Below are 16,607 nucleotides of genomic sequence, written 5' to 3'. Positions count from 1 at the left end.
CAAAAATGCACTATTTACCAGTCAGTGTGCACCTCAACATTCTCTTCCATAATTTGCTGCAGTGTATTTATTTGGGTATTGACTCAAGAAGAACATGAGTATCTGTGGTTTATTAAAACAACAACCAGGGAGTAAGCCAGGAACACCACCTATTCCCACAGAGCCAGTCACTACAGTCATTCATCAAAGTCTCTGGTGACCATTGAGTGACCATGTGATGTTCATTAGTTGGGACAAAGCTCTTTGTTGCCACTGGACATTCCCTGTGTCTCAGATCCATTCTGACGAGGACATCTGTCGATCTCCAGATATATTTTCTGTTTGGGTGGGCCAACAATATCCATTGGTGGTGTTTCTTCCGACAGGGCTATGCATGGATGGTGACTGGTGGCTCCTGATGACAGTCACAGGCTCTCCCAACTGGCCTATCTAACCCAGAGTTAAATCCAAAGGGACACATTTCATCACTTATCCCAGGACTGAATTTCTTAGAGTTACAGTGTCAAACAGTACAGAAACAGACCCTTCCATCCAACTTGTCCATGCTACCCAGGTATCTCAAAGTGAACTAGTCCCATTTGCCCTCATATGCCTTGTTGAGGACTAGACCAAATCCCTCCAAATACATAAAAAGTGCCATTTTTTTCTTATTTTGAAGGTAATACTCCCAGGAGTATTAACACAAGATATTATGGTAGAAAGGCTCAGTTCGAGAGTCGTCTGGGTGGTAGCGAGAAGGAATAGTGAAGATGGTTTCCCAAGTGTGTCAGAACTACCACAAGGACTGTGAGGATGCTGTTAACAAGCAGATCAACCTGGAGCTCTATTCCTCCTATGTTTACCTCTCCATGGTGAGCCTGGTGGTGTATAAGGTCCATTCTTTCTCCCTGTCTGCCACCGCACCCCATCAAGGGCAACTAGGGGTGGGCAATATGTTAGTGATGTCTATGTCCCATGTGTTTCACAGTTGTCTTTGAATTATATCGAGGATGGATAGAGTTTGTTTTAAGCCGATGAGTTGGCTTTTGAATGTTTCTTCCCTCTATCGTCCTCCTATCCACTAAAGTGATTATTCAAGTCTGCTTTTTTTTTGGTTGCCTTGTTAATCAACTACTGTGTTCTATAAACTTGGTTTCATTCTGAAATGTTTTATTAGAACTAAATCCGAGGTTCCTTGTAGCTTCTGGGATGATGATTTTTCAGGATGCATAAACCTGATCAATTTCTATTCAACTCTGACTGAAGTGAATTGGCTGACTCTTTAGTGATACAATAACAATTTATGAGCCCCCTTCTGGCTGTTTCTGAATGAGTATAATCCTGTTATGTTGGCCTTTCATAGTTACACCTTCCACGATACCATTGCTTCAACGTAATGGCTATCGAGGTGTTTGCTGTAAGTTTTAACACATTAGCTCCTACTCTAATGCATTCAGGTCTAAGGGGTTGTGACCACTCTCTACCCACATTAAAATTGGGGTCACAGTTGGGGAAGACATTAAATGCAGGGATAAATTATCTCCTCTACTCACATGATTTCACAGACCACATCACTCCTGTAGACATGCTCACTACTCTCTGTACTATTGTGCTCATGTGGTTTGCATTCTACAATTGTTTTCTGGATAACCAGTAACTCTGCTAAAAATATCCACATCCCCTCCTTTCATCAATGACAAACTCTCTACCTCTGAGACTGATTTTGCAACTCAATCTATGCCTGTCTCTTGACAGTCAGTCAAAAATAGCCTTCACATTCCTAAACTGTGACCTCTGGTTGTCAATTTTAAATATACCCCAATGTGTTCCAATATTGTTTATGATTCAGGATTGTGCATTTTTTTTCTTGTCTAAGATGCAAAAACTACGCAGGCTCTTGCTGAAGCTCTGACTGGATGAGATCAGGAGCTTGCCTGACTCTACCACTTTGTCCTCTTCTCCCACTGTCCTTTTACTTTGACCGGGATGATGTTGCCCTGAGTCACTTTGCTGAGTTCTTCAAGGAGCAGTCCCATGAGGAACAAGAACACGCTGAGAAACTGATGGCATTCCAGAATAAACGTGGAGGCGGGGTCCTCCTGCAGGACATCAAGGTTGATGTAGCCTCCTACATTACAACAATCTGAACGAGACATGGATTTGAAGCTTGAATTGTGGCATTACGCCAGCAATGCGATATGGCACACTAGTTCCTAGTTACATATCCATCTTGTTGCATTGCACTTCCCTTCATTTTTCACATGAGTGATGCATTTGCCTCTTCCCTCCCTCCAGAAGCCAGAGCAGGATGAGTGGGGCAGTGGTCTGGAGGCAATGCAGAGAGCTCTGCAGATGGAGAAGGATGTGAACCAGAGTCTGCTGGATCTGCACAAACTCGCCCCTGGCAACACGGACCCTCATGTGAGTTCCTGATGATGGATTGTCAGGGGTATTGAAGGTGATACTGGAATCTGCCCTGCACTCTGTGGTCAAGGACCATGTAAGCTTGTGTTTTGGAATAAAGGCCACTTGTGCTCCTTGTCTCAGTTACCAATCTGATTTGGTGCTGATGTTGAGGTATCTGGTGTGTAAATTAAGGAAATTGTTTCCATTTCAATGGAATTAGTCTGGCATTTGTGTGCAAGTCCAGTTTGTCTTCTGGAATAGTTGTAGGTGAGGTGACGGTTTTAGCCTGTCCCTGTAGATAATCAGCTGTTTTAACCATCCATAACAGTAGAAACCTGAAGACCAATTCAGTAATGTCTATCTGAACTATTTATTCAATCTCTCTCTCCCTCCAGTTGTGTGACTTCCTGGAGAGGCGCTACTTGGATGAGCAAGTGAAGATGATCAAGAAGCTGGGAGATCACATCACCAACCTGAAGAGACTGGGAGCCCCTACCAACGGCATGGGAGATTACCTGTTTGACAGGCTCACACTCAGCTGAGCGAGCTTTGGAAGATTTTAGTACTTTACATCAAGTTGAAATGTAAAACTGCTCAGCTTTCTCTTGCTAGATGTAGAAATAAATATCTGAAACTGACTATCTGCTCGATAGCTCATTACCTGACCATTGATCCAGATCAAAGATCGCGAGCTGTATGAACTGATTCTGTGGCATCTTTAACATGCTTTTGGCATTGCTCACTGCTCCTGAAATGCGATCCAGTGTAACTGACCTCTGCAAGCTACATTCAAGCAGCGTGTAGGTTTTGGCTTCAGGAAAAGAATTCCAATTCTGCAACCAGTAATCTGTTTGCTGCATAAAAGGGGCTTCTATCATTGCAATGGCTCACAATGACATTCATAGTCTATTTCAACACTGCTTGGCATATGATATTTTGGCATCACCATTACTGACCTCCAGCATGGGTTAGATAGGGTATGAAACTTCTTCTACGGTTTTGAAGCAACCAAAAGCTCCTTTGACAGTTTCCTTCAAACACTTTGAGTTTGGGGCAGCACAGTGGCTCAGTGGTTAGCACTTCTGCCTCATAGCTCCGGGAACTCTGGTTCAATTCAACACCCGGGTGACTGTCTGTGTGGAGCATAGGTTTCCTCCGGGTGCTCCAGTTTCCTCCCACAGCCCAAAGATGTGTAGGCTAGGTGGATGGGCCATGGTGAATTGCCCGTAGTGGTCAGGGATGTACGGATTAGGTGAGTTTTCGGGCCTGTGTGAATGCTCCACAGCTTGTTGGGCTGAAGGGCCTGTTTCCACACTGTAGGAATTCTGTGGCTTCCAGTTCAAGTACAGCACAAGGCTGGAGATTTGGGAGAGCTGTATCTACTGTGAGAACTGAAAGCAAAGTTCCCATTAGTATTCTAACTGAGAGTAAAGCACACTTTCTCCTATCCTCAGAAAACAGACTCAGGAAAATTTGTTTTTTCATGTCTTTCCTTGTTGTTGTGGATGATTAGCTTTACTCCCTGGGAAGGTAATGAAATGTTACTTTCAATGTGAAATTGAATACAAGTTAGGCTTCAGTTATGCAGGGCATTGGTGACTCCACAGCTGGAGCATCGTGTTCATTCTCTTTTCGTGAAGCAAAGCTCAGAAGGAGGTTTGTCAGCTAAATTTGAGATTGGGTCGGTTTCATGATGATAAAACAAACCTTGCTCATACCTGCCAATCTTTGCGGAGTTAGAGGTTTTGATGGATATTGAGGAGGATGTTGTCTCTTGAGGGAGACAATAGAGGAAGGTGTCACCCATTGAAAACCAAACCTTTTTTTTTGTTGTATTGGTCTCCATCAAAATGATCTAAATATTTTTGAGATAGATTCTTCATCAGCAGAAGTGAAATGTTGACAGGAGTAGGTGGGAAGGTGCTGTTGAGATCATTGTTTTAAATTTACACAAACAGAAATGTAACAATATCTCTTCACTTCTACCAGATTATTCAAAGCATTTTTTGACGTTCTCCATGTGCCTGGTGGGCAGGCGTGCTCTTGCTCAGGAGATAAACATAGCCCTAGGATGTAAATTCTTAACAAGTATTTCATAAGTGGGTGTTTTTCAAATGCTTCCCAATCAACAACAAAAACAGAACTTGCTGGACAAGGTCAGCACATCTGGCAATATCTGTGAAGAAAAAATCAGAGTTAACATTTCGGATCCAGTGGCCCTTCCTCAGAACTGATGGTAGCAAGGAAAACATCAGCTTATGGGCAGACGAAAGGGATCTGTTGGGGTAGGGACTAAACAACAGGATAGAGGATGAAGCCCAAAGTCACAAGAGCAGTTGGCTAGACAAAGGAGTTGATAACAGTATGGCTAGGAGGGTGAATAGGTATTAATGGGGATTGTTAGTAACCAACAATATGTAGTATGTAATAACAGTACATCATCCTTGATTTGAGACTGAAATTATCACAGAGAGAGCTGAGGGCAGGAGTACAACTATGACAGCACCAACTCCCCGATGGCCATTGCTGCCTCTGAACTCATGATTCCCTCAATTTCAGCTGGTATCCCCACCTGGCGTCCCTACCTCTGCTCTGGCATGCCCTCTCCTGGTTAGTTACAAATAGTATCGTCATTGTGACCACATTAGACATGGTCTTGTTTCAGTGCTCAAACAGCTGGCTGGTTACATTCCAAATCCTACAGCTCACAAAACAGTGAAAGGAGGTTTTGTTTTCACCTGTTCATGTGACTGAGCACTGACCACTTTCAGATGACTATTGTCTGTACCCGCACTGTCCAAGGGACATACAACGTGTTGGATGAATAAAAGCAGAAAGGCTCAAGTTAAGTCCCAAGACTCTCCAAGTATCAAATGTTAAATCTTGTCTCACAAATACCTCTCAATATAAAGTGAACATTTACAGAAACAACAGAACATCAGACTGTGTGATGTTTTTCATCAGCAAGAAAACATTCCACTCGGAACTTGGCAGTGCTGGGAGTACCAGAATTCCGGTCGAGGCATCTCATTGATGAACTTTCCATTTCATCAACTTGTTCCACTCACAGACTGACTGCAAACTATCTAGCGCATGTCAATATCCTCCAATTAAAACATCAGAGTAAATAGTTTATGTTCGTTGACCCTTCCTCAGAAGGGAGCAAGTTCTGATCAAGTATTATTGGATCCAAACCATTAATTCTGGTTTCACTTCACAGATGGTTCCAGGCCTCTTTAAATTTTTGAGAAATTTCTGTTGTTATTTCTGATTTATAGCATCCATGGTTCTTTCAGTTTTTATTTAATATCCTCCAACTATTGTAATTAATCAGTGCCACTGACCTGTTCTGGACCTTATGAGAGATGTATCAATTCATCAAGAGATAGGCGAACACAGATGCAATTGTGCTCAATGTTGTCTCCAGGTTTGAATTTCTTGAAATGTATTGGGAAACTCTGATTTAGAGAATTCTATCAGTTTCAACTTGAGGACAGTCCAGCAACTACATTCCATTGCAGACAAGAGTCCATGACATAATTGTAAGAAGGTGAAGCATGTGCAGGAAACCTTCAGAAATGGTTTAGAATTGGTAAAGGTGTAGGAGATAGAGAAGAGCTAATGGCTGTCTACTTTGGATAGCAAAGCTATGGCAATCTTTCCCCAGGAACCTGTACATGGGCCTGGACCTAGTCACCTTTGAGATGTGAGCTGCTGCCTTGAATCACTGTCCCATCTTCTTGTTTTGGGTAGACCCATAATACCCTTACAGGAAGGAATTGGCACTGACCCAGGAACAGTGAAGGGTCAGGAATGGCTCATAGACCTAGACCTCTCAGCAAAAGGATCAGCTGAGCAGAAGTTTCACCTGATGGCTTCCAACCCCAAGATCCCAGTGAATTAAGCATAACCAAATTCAGGAATTTCAAATCAAACCCAGAAGAATCTCACCTTTTAAGGTCATACCTATAGAATTTTGCATTTGATGATAATGCTGAACAGGTTGATCAAGACACTATGCTCTTTCAGTAGAGCAGGTGGGCCTTGAACCCATGTCTCCTAGTCAAGAGGGACAGACACTACCCTTGCACCACCAAGGGCTATTCATGCACATCATGCTAAGTGTGCATATTAGGTCAGAGTAAATCTGAAATTAGGGTGAGATTAACTTCAACTGAGAGTGGACAGACCAGTAATGGTAGGCCCTGGGGAATGTTACAAAAGGCTGAGGGTGCAGGTGCCAATTTCTTTGAAGGTGTGGCCAGGTTGGTGAAGAAGGCATTAGGGCTGCTGACCTTTACTGAGCAGGGTAGGAGTTGAGATGCCATCCTAGAACTGTGTGGGTCACTGGTGGGGCCAATTTAGGAACACCGCTTTCCCTGCTGGTCTCTCAGCTTATCCGAAACCTTTTTTGAATTAAAGTTTCGGGGTGGAGTGTGGAAAGATGAGCAAGCTGGGGCTAGTCTCTCTGCAGAGTTAGAAGCTGAGGGGAGACTTCATGATTTTTTTAAAACCATGAGGGGTATGGCTACCTTTAAATAATGAAGGCCTTTCACCTAGAACTGGGGGAAACCAGTAGATATAGTTTTAAAGTGAGAGGGGAAAATTTAAAACCAAAAGGATGGACCACTTTCCTGCAGTGCGATTCATCAATCGAATGAGTGGAGGCTGGTTCAGCTACAACCTTTAAAAGGCACATAGATGGGTACATAAATAGGAAAGGCTTAGGGGGAAGTGGCCAAAGGCTGACAAATGCAACTCGATCAATGTAGGATATGTGTTGGGCATGGATGGGTTAGGCCAAATGGTCAGTCTCCATCCCAAATTAGTCCAACTGAGAGGTGCCATCAGTTCATCAGGAGGTTGATTCTAACAAGTTTGTGATTGTTTGTACGCATTTATAAAATCAAATTTGGGGATCATTATAAGGAAGAGAACAATGAGCTGTGACAATATTGTCACACTTTTCCATGGACAGTGTCAGCAGGCAAAAACCACTCCTACAAATCAGCTAATCAAAGGGCTACGACACATAACTAACAAAACAGGAGAGAAATATACAATACCATTTATAGACACAAAGGATGACTCGCAAAACTCAGAATTAGCGCACAGCGCACGAGTGATGTTCTGTCAGAGCCTCAGGCCTTTTTATAAATGGTAGGGCCTACACCTGCAGATACTGGGGAATCTGAGATAACAAGGTGTAGAGCTGGATGAACACAGCAGGCCAAGCAGCATCAGAGGCGCAGCAAGACTGACATTTTGGGCCTAGACCCTTCTTCAGAAAATATTTTCTAAAGAAGGGTCTAGGCCCAAAACGTCAGTCTTCCTGATCCTCTGATGCCTTTTCGCCTGCTGTGTTCATCCAGCTCCACACCTTGTTATCGCAGGTCTTTTTATAGACACGGTTTTTTGTGAGTAGCCGATAACAAAGAATGGCAGGGAGGAAAACTGGATCTAGCACTGGGCCCTGGGGTGTTCGGAAGAATAAAATCCCTTGGCATTTCTGTTGTTGTCATCAAGGGCTTTTGGTGACATTCAGATTTCAGATAATCAAGTTTAGGAGACACAGATTTAGTTAAATTTGTACAGCCAACGGCCAGGGGAATGATTGATCACTTCCCAGGTAGGTGTTGAAGGAAAGATATGAAAAGAGATTTCACTGAAGCCAAACTTTGTGGAAGGGATTGGGAACCTCTCATCATCCGTACGTGGATCAAATCATTCCAAAGGATGCAGTTGGACAAACCTACAGAATGTGCCATTGATGCACAGCTAGGCACAGGAAGCAAGTTCAAAACAATTGTCACAAACCAGTAGCATCTGCCAGTGCATCTGTTCCAATCCTTGAATCAGATGGGGCTCATCTCACCCACCAAAGCACTGTCTGTCCTTTCAAGATACATCCAAGTTGTGCTCTACGGGAGCAGATTGGGTTCAAATCTGTTGGAATCCAATAACCCAGAGAAGCCCAAATTGTCACAACACTATGTGAAGAAGGGCTAAGAAAGAAACAACACCAAAAAAGTCTGGATGTCAGCCAAGATAGATTCCAACAACAGAAGGATAGCATCAGTAAGAGCCTGCCAAGATATCTGTGACTTGTAGATTCAATTCTCAGAGGAATTATACTTGAGCAAAGCAAAAACTTTCTTCAAGTCTTGACAATAGCAAGGAAATATGGTCTTGTTTTCAACAAAAGATCAAATAAATTTGAGCCAATCAATTTATTTATTTGAATCTACTCATCAGCTGGTATGTGACTTCATCCTACCACAATAAAAGATTTACAGAAGATGCCTATACAAGATAGAAATGACTTACAAAGGGGTTTTTTTTGCCTTCTCTGGCCACATGTTCTCAAATTTGTGATCTCTCAGGAGTTCTCTGCAAAAACATATGGAAGAAAGATCCCTGGCATCATTTCAATCTCTCAAAAATGCTCCAGAAATTCCTAAATGTGTACTTCAACACTGTATTATAAATTTTGTGCAGTGCACTTATTTGGATATTGACTGAAGAAGAACGTGACTATCTGTGGTTTATGTTACACAGACAAACAGGGAGTAAGGCAGGAACACCACCTATTCCCACAGAGCCAGCCACCACAGATTTTCGTCAAAGTTTCAGGTGACCAATGAATGACCATGTGATGTCTGTCAATTTGGACCAAGCCCTTTGTGACTAATGGACATCTCCTGCATCTTGACCAGGATGGCTATCTATCTCTAGATAAATTTTCAGTTCAGGGAGGTCAACTGTCTCCATCGGTAGGGTCTGTCTTGAGAGGGCTGTGTGTGGATGGTGATTGGTGATTCCTGATGCCTATCACAGCCTCTTCTATCTGCCCCATCAAACCCAAACTTAAATGCAAAGCAACATATCTTATCACCTATTCCAGGACCAAACTGCTTAGACTCACAGTCATACAGCGTGGAAACAGACCCTTCGTTACAGCTCATCTGTGCTAACCAGGTGCCTCAAACTGGACTCGTCCCATTCGCCTGCATTTGGCTTATATTTCTTATAGAGGGCCAGACCAAACACACTCCAACTACAATAAGACCACAACATTTGTTTTTATTTTAAAGGTGAATGTAAGCTATTGTGCACTAGATGAAATTTGATTGGTCACACTATTGACTTCAAGCAAAACACACTATATTTTTACAATGCAGTCAAAATACAGACAATGCAAAAAGAACGCTATTGGCTCACTGATCAAAATGCTTAACAAAACAGTAGATATATTGATTACAGCTAATTAACTGTTCCAACATAGTAACATTCCATAAACACGTCCTTGGCAAAGGCAGATTCAGTGGAATAGATTATCTCATGCTTGTAGCTGTAACGGAGAGAGGAATAAGAGCTCCCATGGCCAGCTCGAAAGCCTCAGCAACTGCTGAAAGTTAAAACTAAAACTCCCGGTTCTGTGGGAGCTTGATCAACCACTCACCAACTTCATCACCCACCCCCCCCTCCACCAACCCCAATCCCCCAATTCAGATTGGTTCTGTCATTCTGACTTCAATAAAAATCTCAACACCTCACAAGCATGTTAATTTATTGGCAATGAGCTGATCACTCTCCATCTCTGTCTTAACTTCTCCTCATTAAAAATGTGGTCAAAATACTCCTCTTAAAGCCACTGTGACATCGTGCCCTCTAAACGCTTCCTATTCATGTACTTCTCCAACTGGCTTTTAAACATTGCAGTTGTACCAGCCCCGACCACTTCCTCTGGCAGCTCAGTCCGTATATGTAGTGCCCTCTGTGTGAAAGAACTGCCCCTCAGAACCCTTTCCAATCTTCTGGAATGAAACTAGTTGTAAACATTTGGCGTATCAGTGAAACACTTGAGGCAAAAAGAGCCAGTTTTCGTCAGAAGGTAGAAAAATCCTTCACTAAAGGCAATAGTTTTCTAGTCACTTCATTCCTGTCCCATGATGGATACATTCTGAGCAACCTGTTCAGGGGACAGTGGCACCTGTCTGCAGAATCTTCAGGTCCAGAGATATGGACACTATCACAACACATATCCATTTACAACTGACCAGCGAGTTTGGTATGTGTTGAGAGACTATCACTCCAAAAATGCTTGCATTATCAAGCCTAATTACCCAAACTTCTCTGCATTCCAAAACTCTGATTCGCTCTGGCTCTCAGCACCATCCCATAACACCTCTCCCTTTTCATTGGTGCTTGGATTGATGGGATACTCCTGATTGACAGTCCCTGATAACTAATCTTCTTTGGTGATGTCATCCCTGTTTGAGAGCAGGATATTCCCAGGAGTATAAATACAAGAGCTTATAGCAAAGTGGCTTAGTTCTTGAGTTGTCTTGGTGATAGTGAGTAGGAATAGTGAAGATGTCCTCCCAAGTGTTGCAGAACTATTGTGAGGATGCTGTTAACAAGCAGATTAACCTGGAGCTCAATTCCTCCTATGTTTACCTCTCCATGGTGAGGCTTGTGGTGTTGAAGGTCTATTCTTTGTTTATCTACCACCCCACCAAGGGTATCATAGGGGTGGGCAATATGTCAGTGATAGTTCTATCCCATGTGTTTTACAGCTGTCTTTTGAATTCTATCTTGGGTGGATAGAATTTCTTTGAAGCCTATGAGTTGGTTTGAATGTTTTTCTCTCTACCAACCTTCTAATCCACTCAAGTGATTATTCAAGGCTTATTTTTCTGGCTGTCTTATTAACTGATTGTTCTGTATCCTACCAGCTTTGTTTCATGAGGTGTTTTATTAGAACCAAATCCAAGGTTCCTTGTAGCTTCCTTGACTTTTTTATGATGCATCAACCTGATCAATTTCTATTCAACTGAGGTGAATTTGGTGACTCATTGGTAATATAAGAATGATTTATGACACCCTCCCTTGACTGTTTCCAAATGTGTAAATCCTGTTGTGTTGGACTTCTGGGTTCTTCCATGAGGACTTTCTCTCAATTGATTTGGATGACTACTTAGGAGGTTTGGTGTAAGGGCCTCTGATTTATATCACTTGGGTTGTGAATAGAAGTCTAGGTGCCCTGTTCAATCAGGTGTTTCTAAAATATGATGGGCTCTCCCCTTATCACTTGAGATCTAGGGGAATTAATGGCTATTGAGGTGTTTAGGTGTAAGCTGCAACTCATTAGCTTTCTCACCCTAATCAGGGCTGAGGGGTTGTGCCTGTTCTATCCACAATAAAATGGGGGTCACAGATGGTGAACATGTTCAGTGTAGAGATGAAAGATCTTGCTCACATGAATTTAGAGGCCATATGGCCTTCTGGAGACATGATTGTCATTAAAAATAGCTTTGTGCTCATTTGCTTTGCAGTCAGCAATTTTTCCTCTAGATAACTAACTCTAGCCTGGGGTGGAGGGGGTTAGAAATCCACTTCCCAAGTCATCAATGATAAACTCTTGGGTTTTTGCAAAAATCAGTGCCTCTCTTCAGTTAGTAAAATGATCTTTTATATTGCTAAACTCAGATCTCTAGTTCTGAGCAGTACACAGCAGAATCTTGGTGTACTGCCTTGAAATTCAGGATCTGTACCACTTACTTTTTTCTACTAAGCTGAAAAACCAGAGACTCTTGCTCTAGTTCTGACTAATGAAATCTGCAGCTTGTCTGACTGTCACTTTCTCCTCTTTCCCCCACAGTTCTCTTACTTTGACCGGAATGATGTTGCCCTGAACCACTTTGCTGAGTTCTTCAAGGAGCAGTCCCATGAGGAGTGAGAACATGCTGAGAAACTGATGGCATTCCAGAATAAACGTGGAGGTCGAGTCCTCCTGCAGTACATCAAGGTTGGTCTATCCTCCTACATCTGAACTAGACATGGATTTGAAGCTTATTCTGCTGACTAGTACCAAAATGCTGTATGGCATATTAGTTCCTAGTTAGCTTTCCACTTCATTGTATTGCACTCCCCTTCATTTTTCATGAGTGAAGCATCTGCCTCCTCCCTCTTCCAGAAGCCAGAGCAGGATGAGTGGGGCAATGGTCTAGAGGCAATGCAGAGCTCTGCAGATGGAGAAGGATGTGAACCAGAGTCTGCTGGATCTGCACAAACTTGCCTCTGGCCACATGGACCCTCATGTGAGTTCCTGATGAATTATTGGGGGTGATACTAGAACCTGCCATGCACCACATTGTCCAAGGTCCATGTAAGGTTTTGGTATGGACGCTACTTGTGCTCCTTGTCCTAGTTAACAATCTGTTATTTTGAAGTATCTGGGTGTCAATTGTGAGCATAGCTTCCAGGCTAATTCCATTTATCTGGAAACAATGTGCAAATCTAGTTTACTGTCTCTGGAATACTTGTGTGGCTGCAGGAGCAGTTTTAATCTGTTTCTGTAGATAGCCATCCATCAGTAGAAACTCAGACAAATTTAGTCACATCTATCTGAGCTAATTGTTCAATCCTTCTCCAGCTGTGACACTTCCTGGAGAGGCACTACTTGGATGAGCAAGTGAGGATGATCAAGAAGCTGGGAGATCACATCACCAACCTGAAGAGACTGGGAGCCCCTGACAATGGCATGGGAGAGTACCTGTTTGACAGGCTCACCCTGGGGGAGAGTGACTGAACTGCCTGCAGGGAGTGAGCTTGTTGTCATGTGTCTGAATGGGAGACCTGTAGAGACTTTTTTGTAGAAGCATCTCATTGTCCTGTACCAGTGTAAATAAACTGATCAACATTGGCCTGTCTTGCCTCCCTTTTTCAAGGCTAATCCTTGCTGTGATGTGTGCTGATCCTTGCTGTGATGTGTGCTGTAGTTTGTTTCAATCTGTTCCTGGTATGCATGTGCCAAAGTAACTGGTGCAGCTGTACCAGCCTTCAACATTTTAAAAGGCACTTGGATCTATACATGCACAGGAAAGGTTGAGGGATGTAGGTAAATGGGGTTAGATTAATTTAGGTTATCTGGCTGTTATGGATGATTTAGACCAAAGGGTCAGTTTGGACTTTGCTTAGTCCAACTGAGGTATTCAGCTCACCAGGAGGTTTATTCTCAAGTTTGTGGCTGAGCCAAATGCAACTTTTTAAAATAAGTTTAGGGACACTTCATGTTCCCATACATGGTCTTTTAGCCAAATGTAGGTTTGTTTTGGGGGGGGGGGGGGGGGAGAGAGAAAGAAACACTAACATTCCTATAAGCGAGCTTGACAAGGGGCTGTGAGCTACAACAACAAAACTGGAGATTCCAACAAAGAGACAGGAGTAGTCCATTTGCATCTTAAGCCCAAAAGGATAGTAAACAAAAACATAACTAAGGATTGGCACACCATGGATCCTCAATCAGCACTTTGTCGTTTTCAACACTTGTCTGTTCTGAGTCAGCGGAGAATGGTAGTCAGCAAATCTAACACTGGCCACTGCAGGGTGAGGGACAACATCCTCCAATATTGATGAGGGCGAGAACTTCATCAGAGTTTCGATGTTCAATTTTGGGAGCCATGGCTTGATTTCATCTCGTGCCACTGGCCAGGAGAAACGATTGATCAATTCATAGGTAGATGTTGAAGGAAGTGTGTGAAAAGTGAATTCACTGAAGCACATCCATGTGGAAAAGGTTACAGAACACATTACCAGAAACTAGAACAGTACATCCATCACATCCTTCCAGAGAGTTCAGAAGCAAAGTTGCTGGAAAAGCCCAGCAGGTCTGGCAGCTTCTGTGATGGAAAGAGTTACCATTAACGAAATTAGCTCTGAGGGAGGGTCACTGGACCTGAAATGTTAACACTGGTTGTGGTGTTTTTTTTTTCTTCTTCCTTCACAGATGCTGTCAGACCTGCTGAGCTTTTCCGGCAACTGTGTTTTTATTCCTGATTTACAGCATCCACAGTTCTTTTGGCTTTCCTTCGGGAGGCTTGTTATGGACAAACAGACAGAATTTGCCATTGACAAACCCGAGTGTTGAAAGCAATTGTCACAAGCCAGCAACATCTGTCTGCCAGTACTTGTCTGTACAAAAACTTTTCCAAACCTTGAATCGGATGTGGCTCATCTCACCCACCAAAGCACTGTCCATCCTTTCAAGATACATCCAAGTTTTGTTCTATGTGAGCAGATTGAGATCCAATCTGTTAGAATCTAATAGCTCAGGGAAGCCCAAATTGTAACAAAACATCATGTGAATCAGGGCCAAGAAAGAAACAATGCCAAAGAAGCTTGGAACAGTTTGTCATCCGGATAGATTCCAACAACAGAAGGACAGAATCAGCGAGAACCTGCAAAGATGCGCCTTGTAGATTCCATTCTCAGAAGAATTACACATGAACAAAGCACAAAACGTCTCTAGTAGCAAGGAATCATGGTCTTGTTTTCAACTGTACAAAAGATCAAATAAATTTGAGCCAAATCAATTCATTCTCTTGAATCTACTCATCAGCTGGTATTAGACCTCATGCTACCAAAACAAAACATATACAAAAGATGTCTATACAAGATAGAAATGACATACAAAGGTGGCTCAATTTCTTTCAATTACCCTGCCCATGTGTTCTCAAATTTGCAACTACTCAGGTGTCTCCGCAAAAACATATGGCAGAAAGATCCCCTGCATAATTTCATACTCTCAAAACTGCTCCATCTACCAGCAAGCACATACTTCAACATTCTATTACAAAATTTATTGCAGTGTAGTTATTTGGGTATTGATTCGAGAAGAACATGGGTACCTGTGGTTTGTGTTACACAGACAACCAGGGAGTAAGCCAGGAACGCCACCTATTCCCACAGAGCCAGTCACCACATTCATTCATCAAAGTCTCTGGTGGCCATTGAATGACCATGTTACATCCATGAGTTTGGACAAAGCCCTTTTTTGACTAATGGACATTCCCTGCCACTCAGGTCCATTTTGACCAGGACATCTGTCACTCTCCAGAGATAACAAGGTGTAGAGCTGGATGAACGCAGCAGGCCAAGCAGCACCAGAGGAGGAGGAAGGCTGGCATTTCGGGCCTAAACCCTTCAAACCCCAGATACATTTTCTGTTCTGGCTGGTCAACTGTGTCCATTGGTAGTGTTTGTCCCGAGAGGACTGTACGTGGATGCTGATGGTGGTTCCTGTTTTCAATCACTTTGATTTTTCCTGCCCACATGTTCTCAAATTTGCTCTATCTGGCCCATCAAACCCAGAGTTAAATCCAAAGGAACACACCTCATCACCTCATGCTGAGAAACTGATGGCATTCCAGAATAAATGTGGAGGTCGAGTCCTCCTGCAAGTCGTCAATGTTGGTCTATCCTCCTACATTATAATGACCAGTAGTAGACATGGATTTGAAGCTTGCACTTGGCTGGGGTAATGCTGTATGGTGCACACTGACTTTCCATCTCATTGTACTGCACTTTGCTTCATTTTTCACTTTTCTGCCTCTTCCCTCCCTCCAGAAGCCAGAGCAGGATGAGTGGGGCAGTGGCCTGGAGGCAATGCAGAGAGCTCTGCAGATGGAGAAGGATGTGAACCAGAGTCTGCTGGATCTGCACAAACTCTCCTCAGACCACACGGACCCTCATGTGAGTTCTCGATCAATTTTCAGAGTCACGTTATTGACTCCACTACCAATCTGAAGTATCTGGGTTTAAAGATAGTTCATGGGGAAATGCTCTCAGCTAAATGGCATTAGCTTAGCACATGTGCAGGTCTAGCTTGCTCTGCCTTCTGGAATATTTATAGATGAAAAGGCACTTTTCTCCTTGAAGATAGCCAGCTGATCTAGCTATCCATAACAGCAGAAACCCAAATAAAAACTAATTTAATCTTGCTCTCCCTTTCTGTTCTTCCAGCTGTGAGACTTCCTGGAGAGGCACTACTTGGATGAGCAAGTGAAGATGATCAAGAAGCTGGGAGATCACATCACCAACCTGATGAGACTGGGAGCCCCTGACAATGGCATGGGAGAGTACCTGTTTGACAGGCTCACACTCAGCTGATGAGTTTTAGAAGATTTCAGTACTTTACATGAGGTTGAAATGGAAACCTGTTCTGACTGTCTGTTGCATATAGAAATAAGCATCTCTGAAACTTATTGCTGTATTGCTCATTGCCTGACAATTGACCCAAAGGTTTCTAGGTGTATAAAGTGGTTCTGGTATCTTTCACATACTCTTGGCATTCTTCACTGCTCCTGACCAATCCAGTGTTACTGACCTCTCTAAGCTACACCTCAGCAGAAAGGGGCTTCCTTTGGCTTCACCCAGCC

General features: G+C 43.0%; 1 protein-coding gene and 1 pseudogene across 1 annotated transcript; both read left to right on the top strand.

Annotated features, from left to right (window-relative positions):
• Positions 1 to 749: 749 nt before the first annotated feature.
• Positions 750 to 2,927, top strand: LOC125447293 (ferritin, higher subunit-like). Its single transcript, XM_059640479.1, has 4 exons — positions 750 to 852; positions 1,948 to 2,093; positions 2,275 to 2,400; positions 2,781 to 2,927. The coding sequence occupies exons 1-4, from the start codon at positions 750 to 752 to the stop codon at positions 2,925 to 2,927; spliced, it is 522 nt and encodes a 173-aa protein (XP_059496462.1).
• A 7,834-nt stretch (positions 2,928 to 10,761) lies between these two features.
• On the top strand, positions 10,762 to 16,227 carry LOC125447034 (ferritin, heavy subunit-like; annotated as a pseudogene).
• The last annotated feature ends 380 nt before the right edge of the window (positions 16,228 to 16,607 follow it).

Source organism: Stegostoma tigrinum, chromosome 38, assembly GCF_030684315.1.
Source record: "Stegostoma tigrinum isolate sSteTig4 chromosome 38, sSteTig4.hap1, whole genome shotgun sequence".
NCBI classification, from domain to species: domain Eukaryota; kingdom Metazoa; phylum Chordata; class Chondrichthyes; order Orectolobiformes; family Stegostomatidae; genus Stegostoma; species Stegostoma tigrinum.
This window is presented reverse-complemented; position numbering and strand designations above follow the sequence as displayed.

Coding starts and splice junctions, on each gene's coding strand:
- LOC125447293 (XM_059640479.1), top strand. CDS start 750: ATGGTTTCCCAAGTGTGTCAGAACTACCACAAGGACTGTGAGGATGCT. Junction 853..1,947: donor CTATGTTTACCTCTCCATGG/TGAGCCTGGTGG, acceptor TTCTCCCACTGT/CCTTTTACTTTGACCGGGAT. Junction 2,094..2,274: donor TCCTCCTGCAGGACATCAAG/GTTGATGTAGCC, acceptor CCCTCCCTCCAG/AAGCCAGAGCAGGATGAGTG.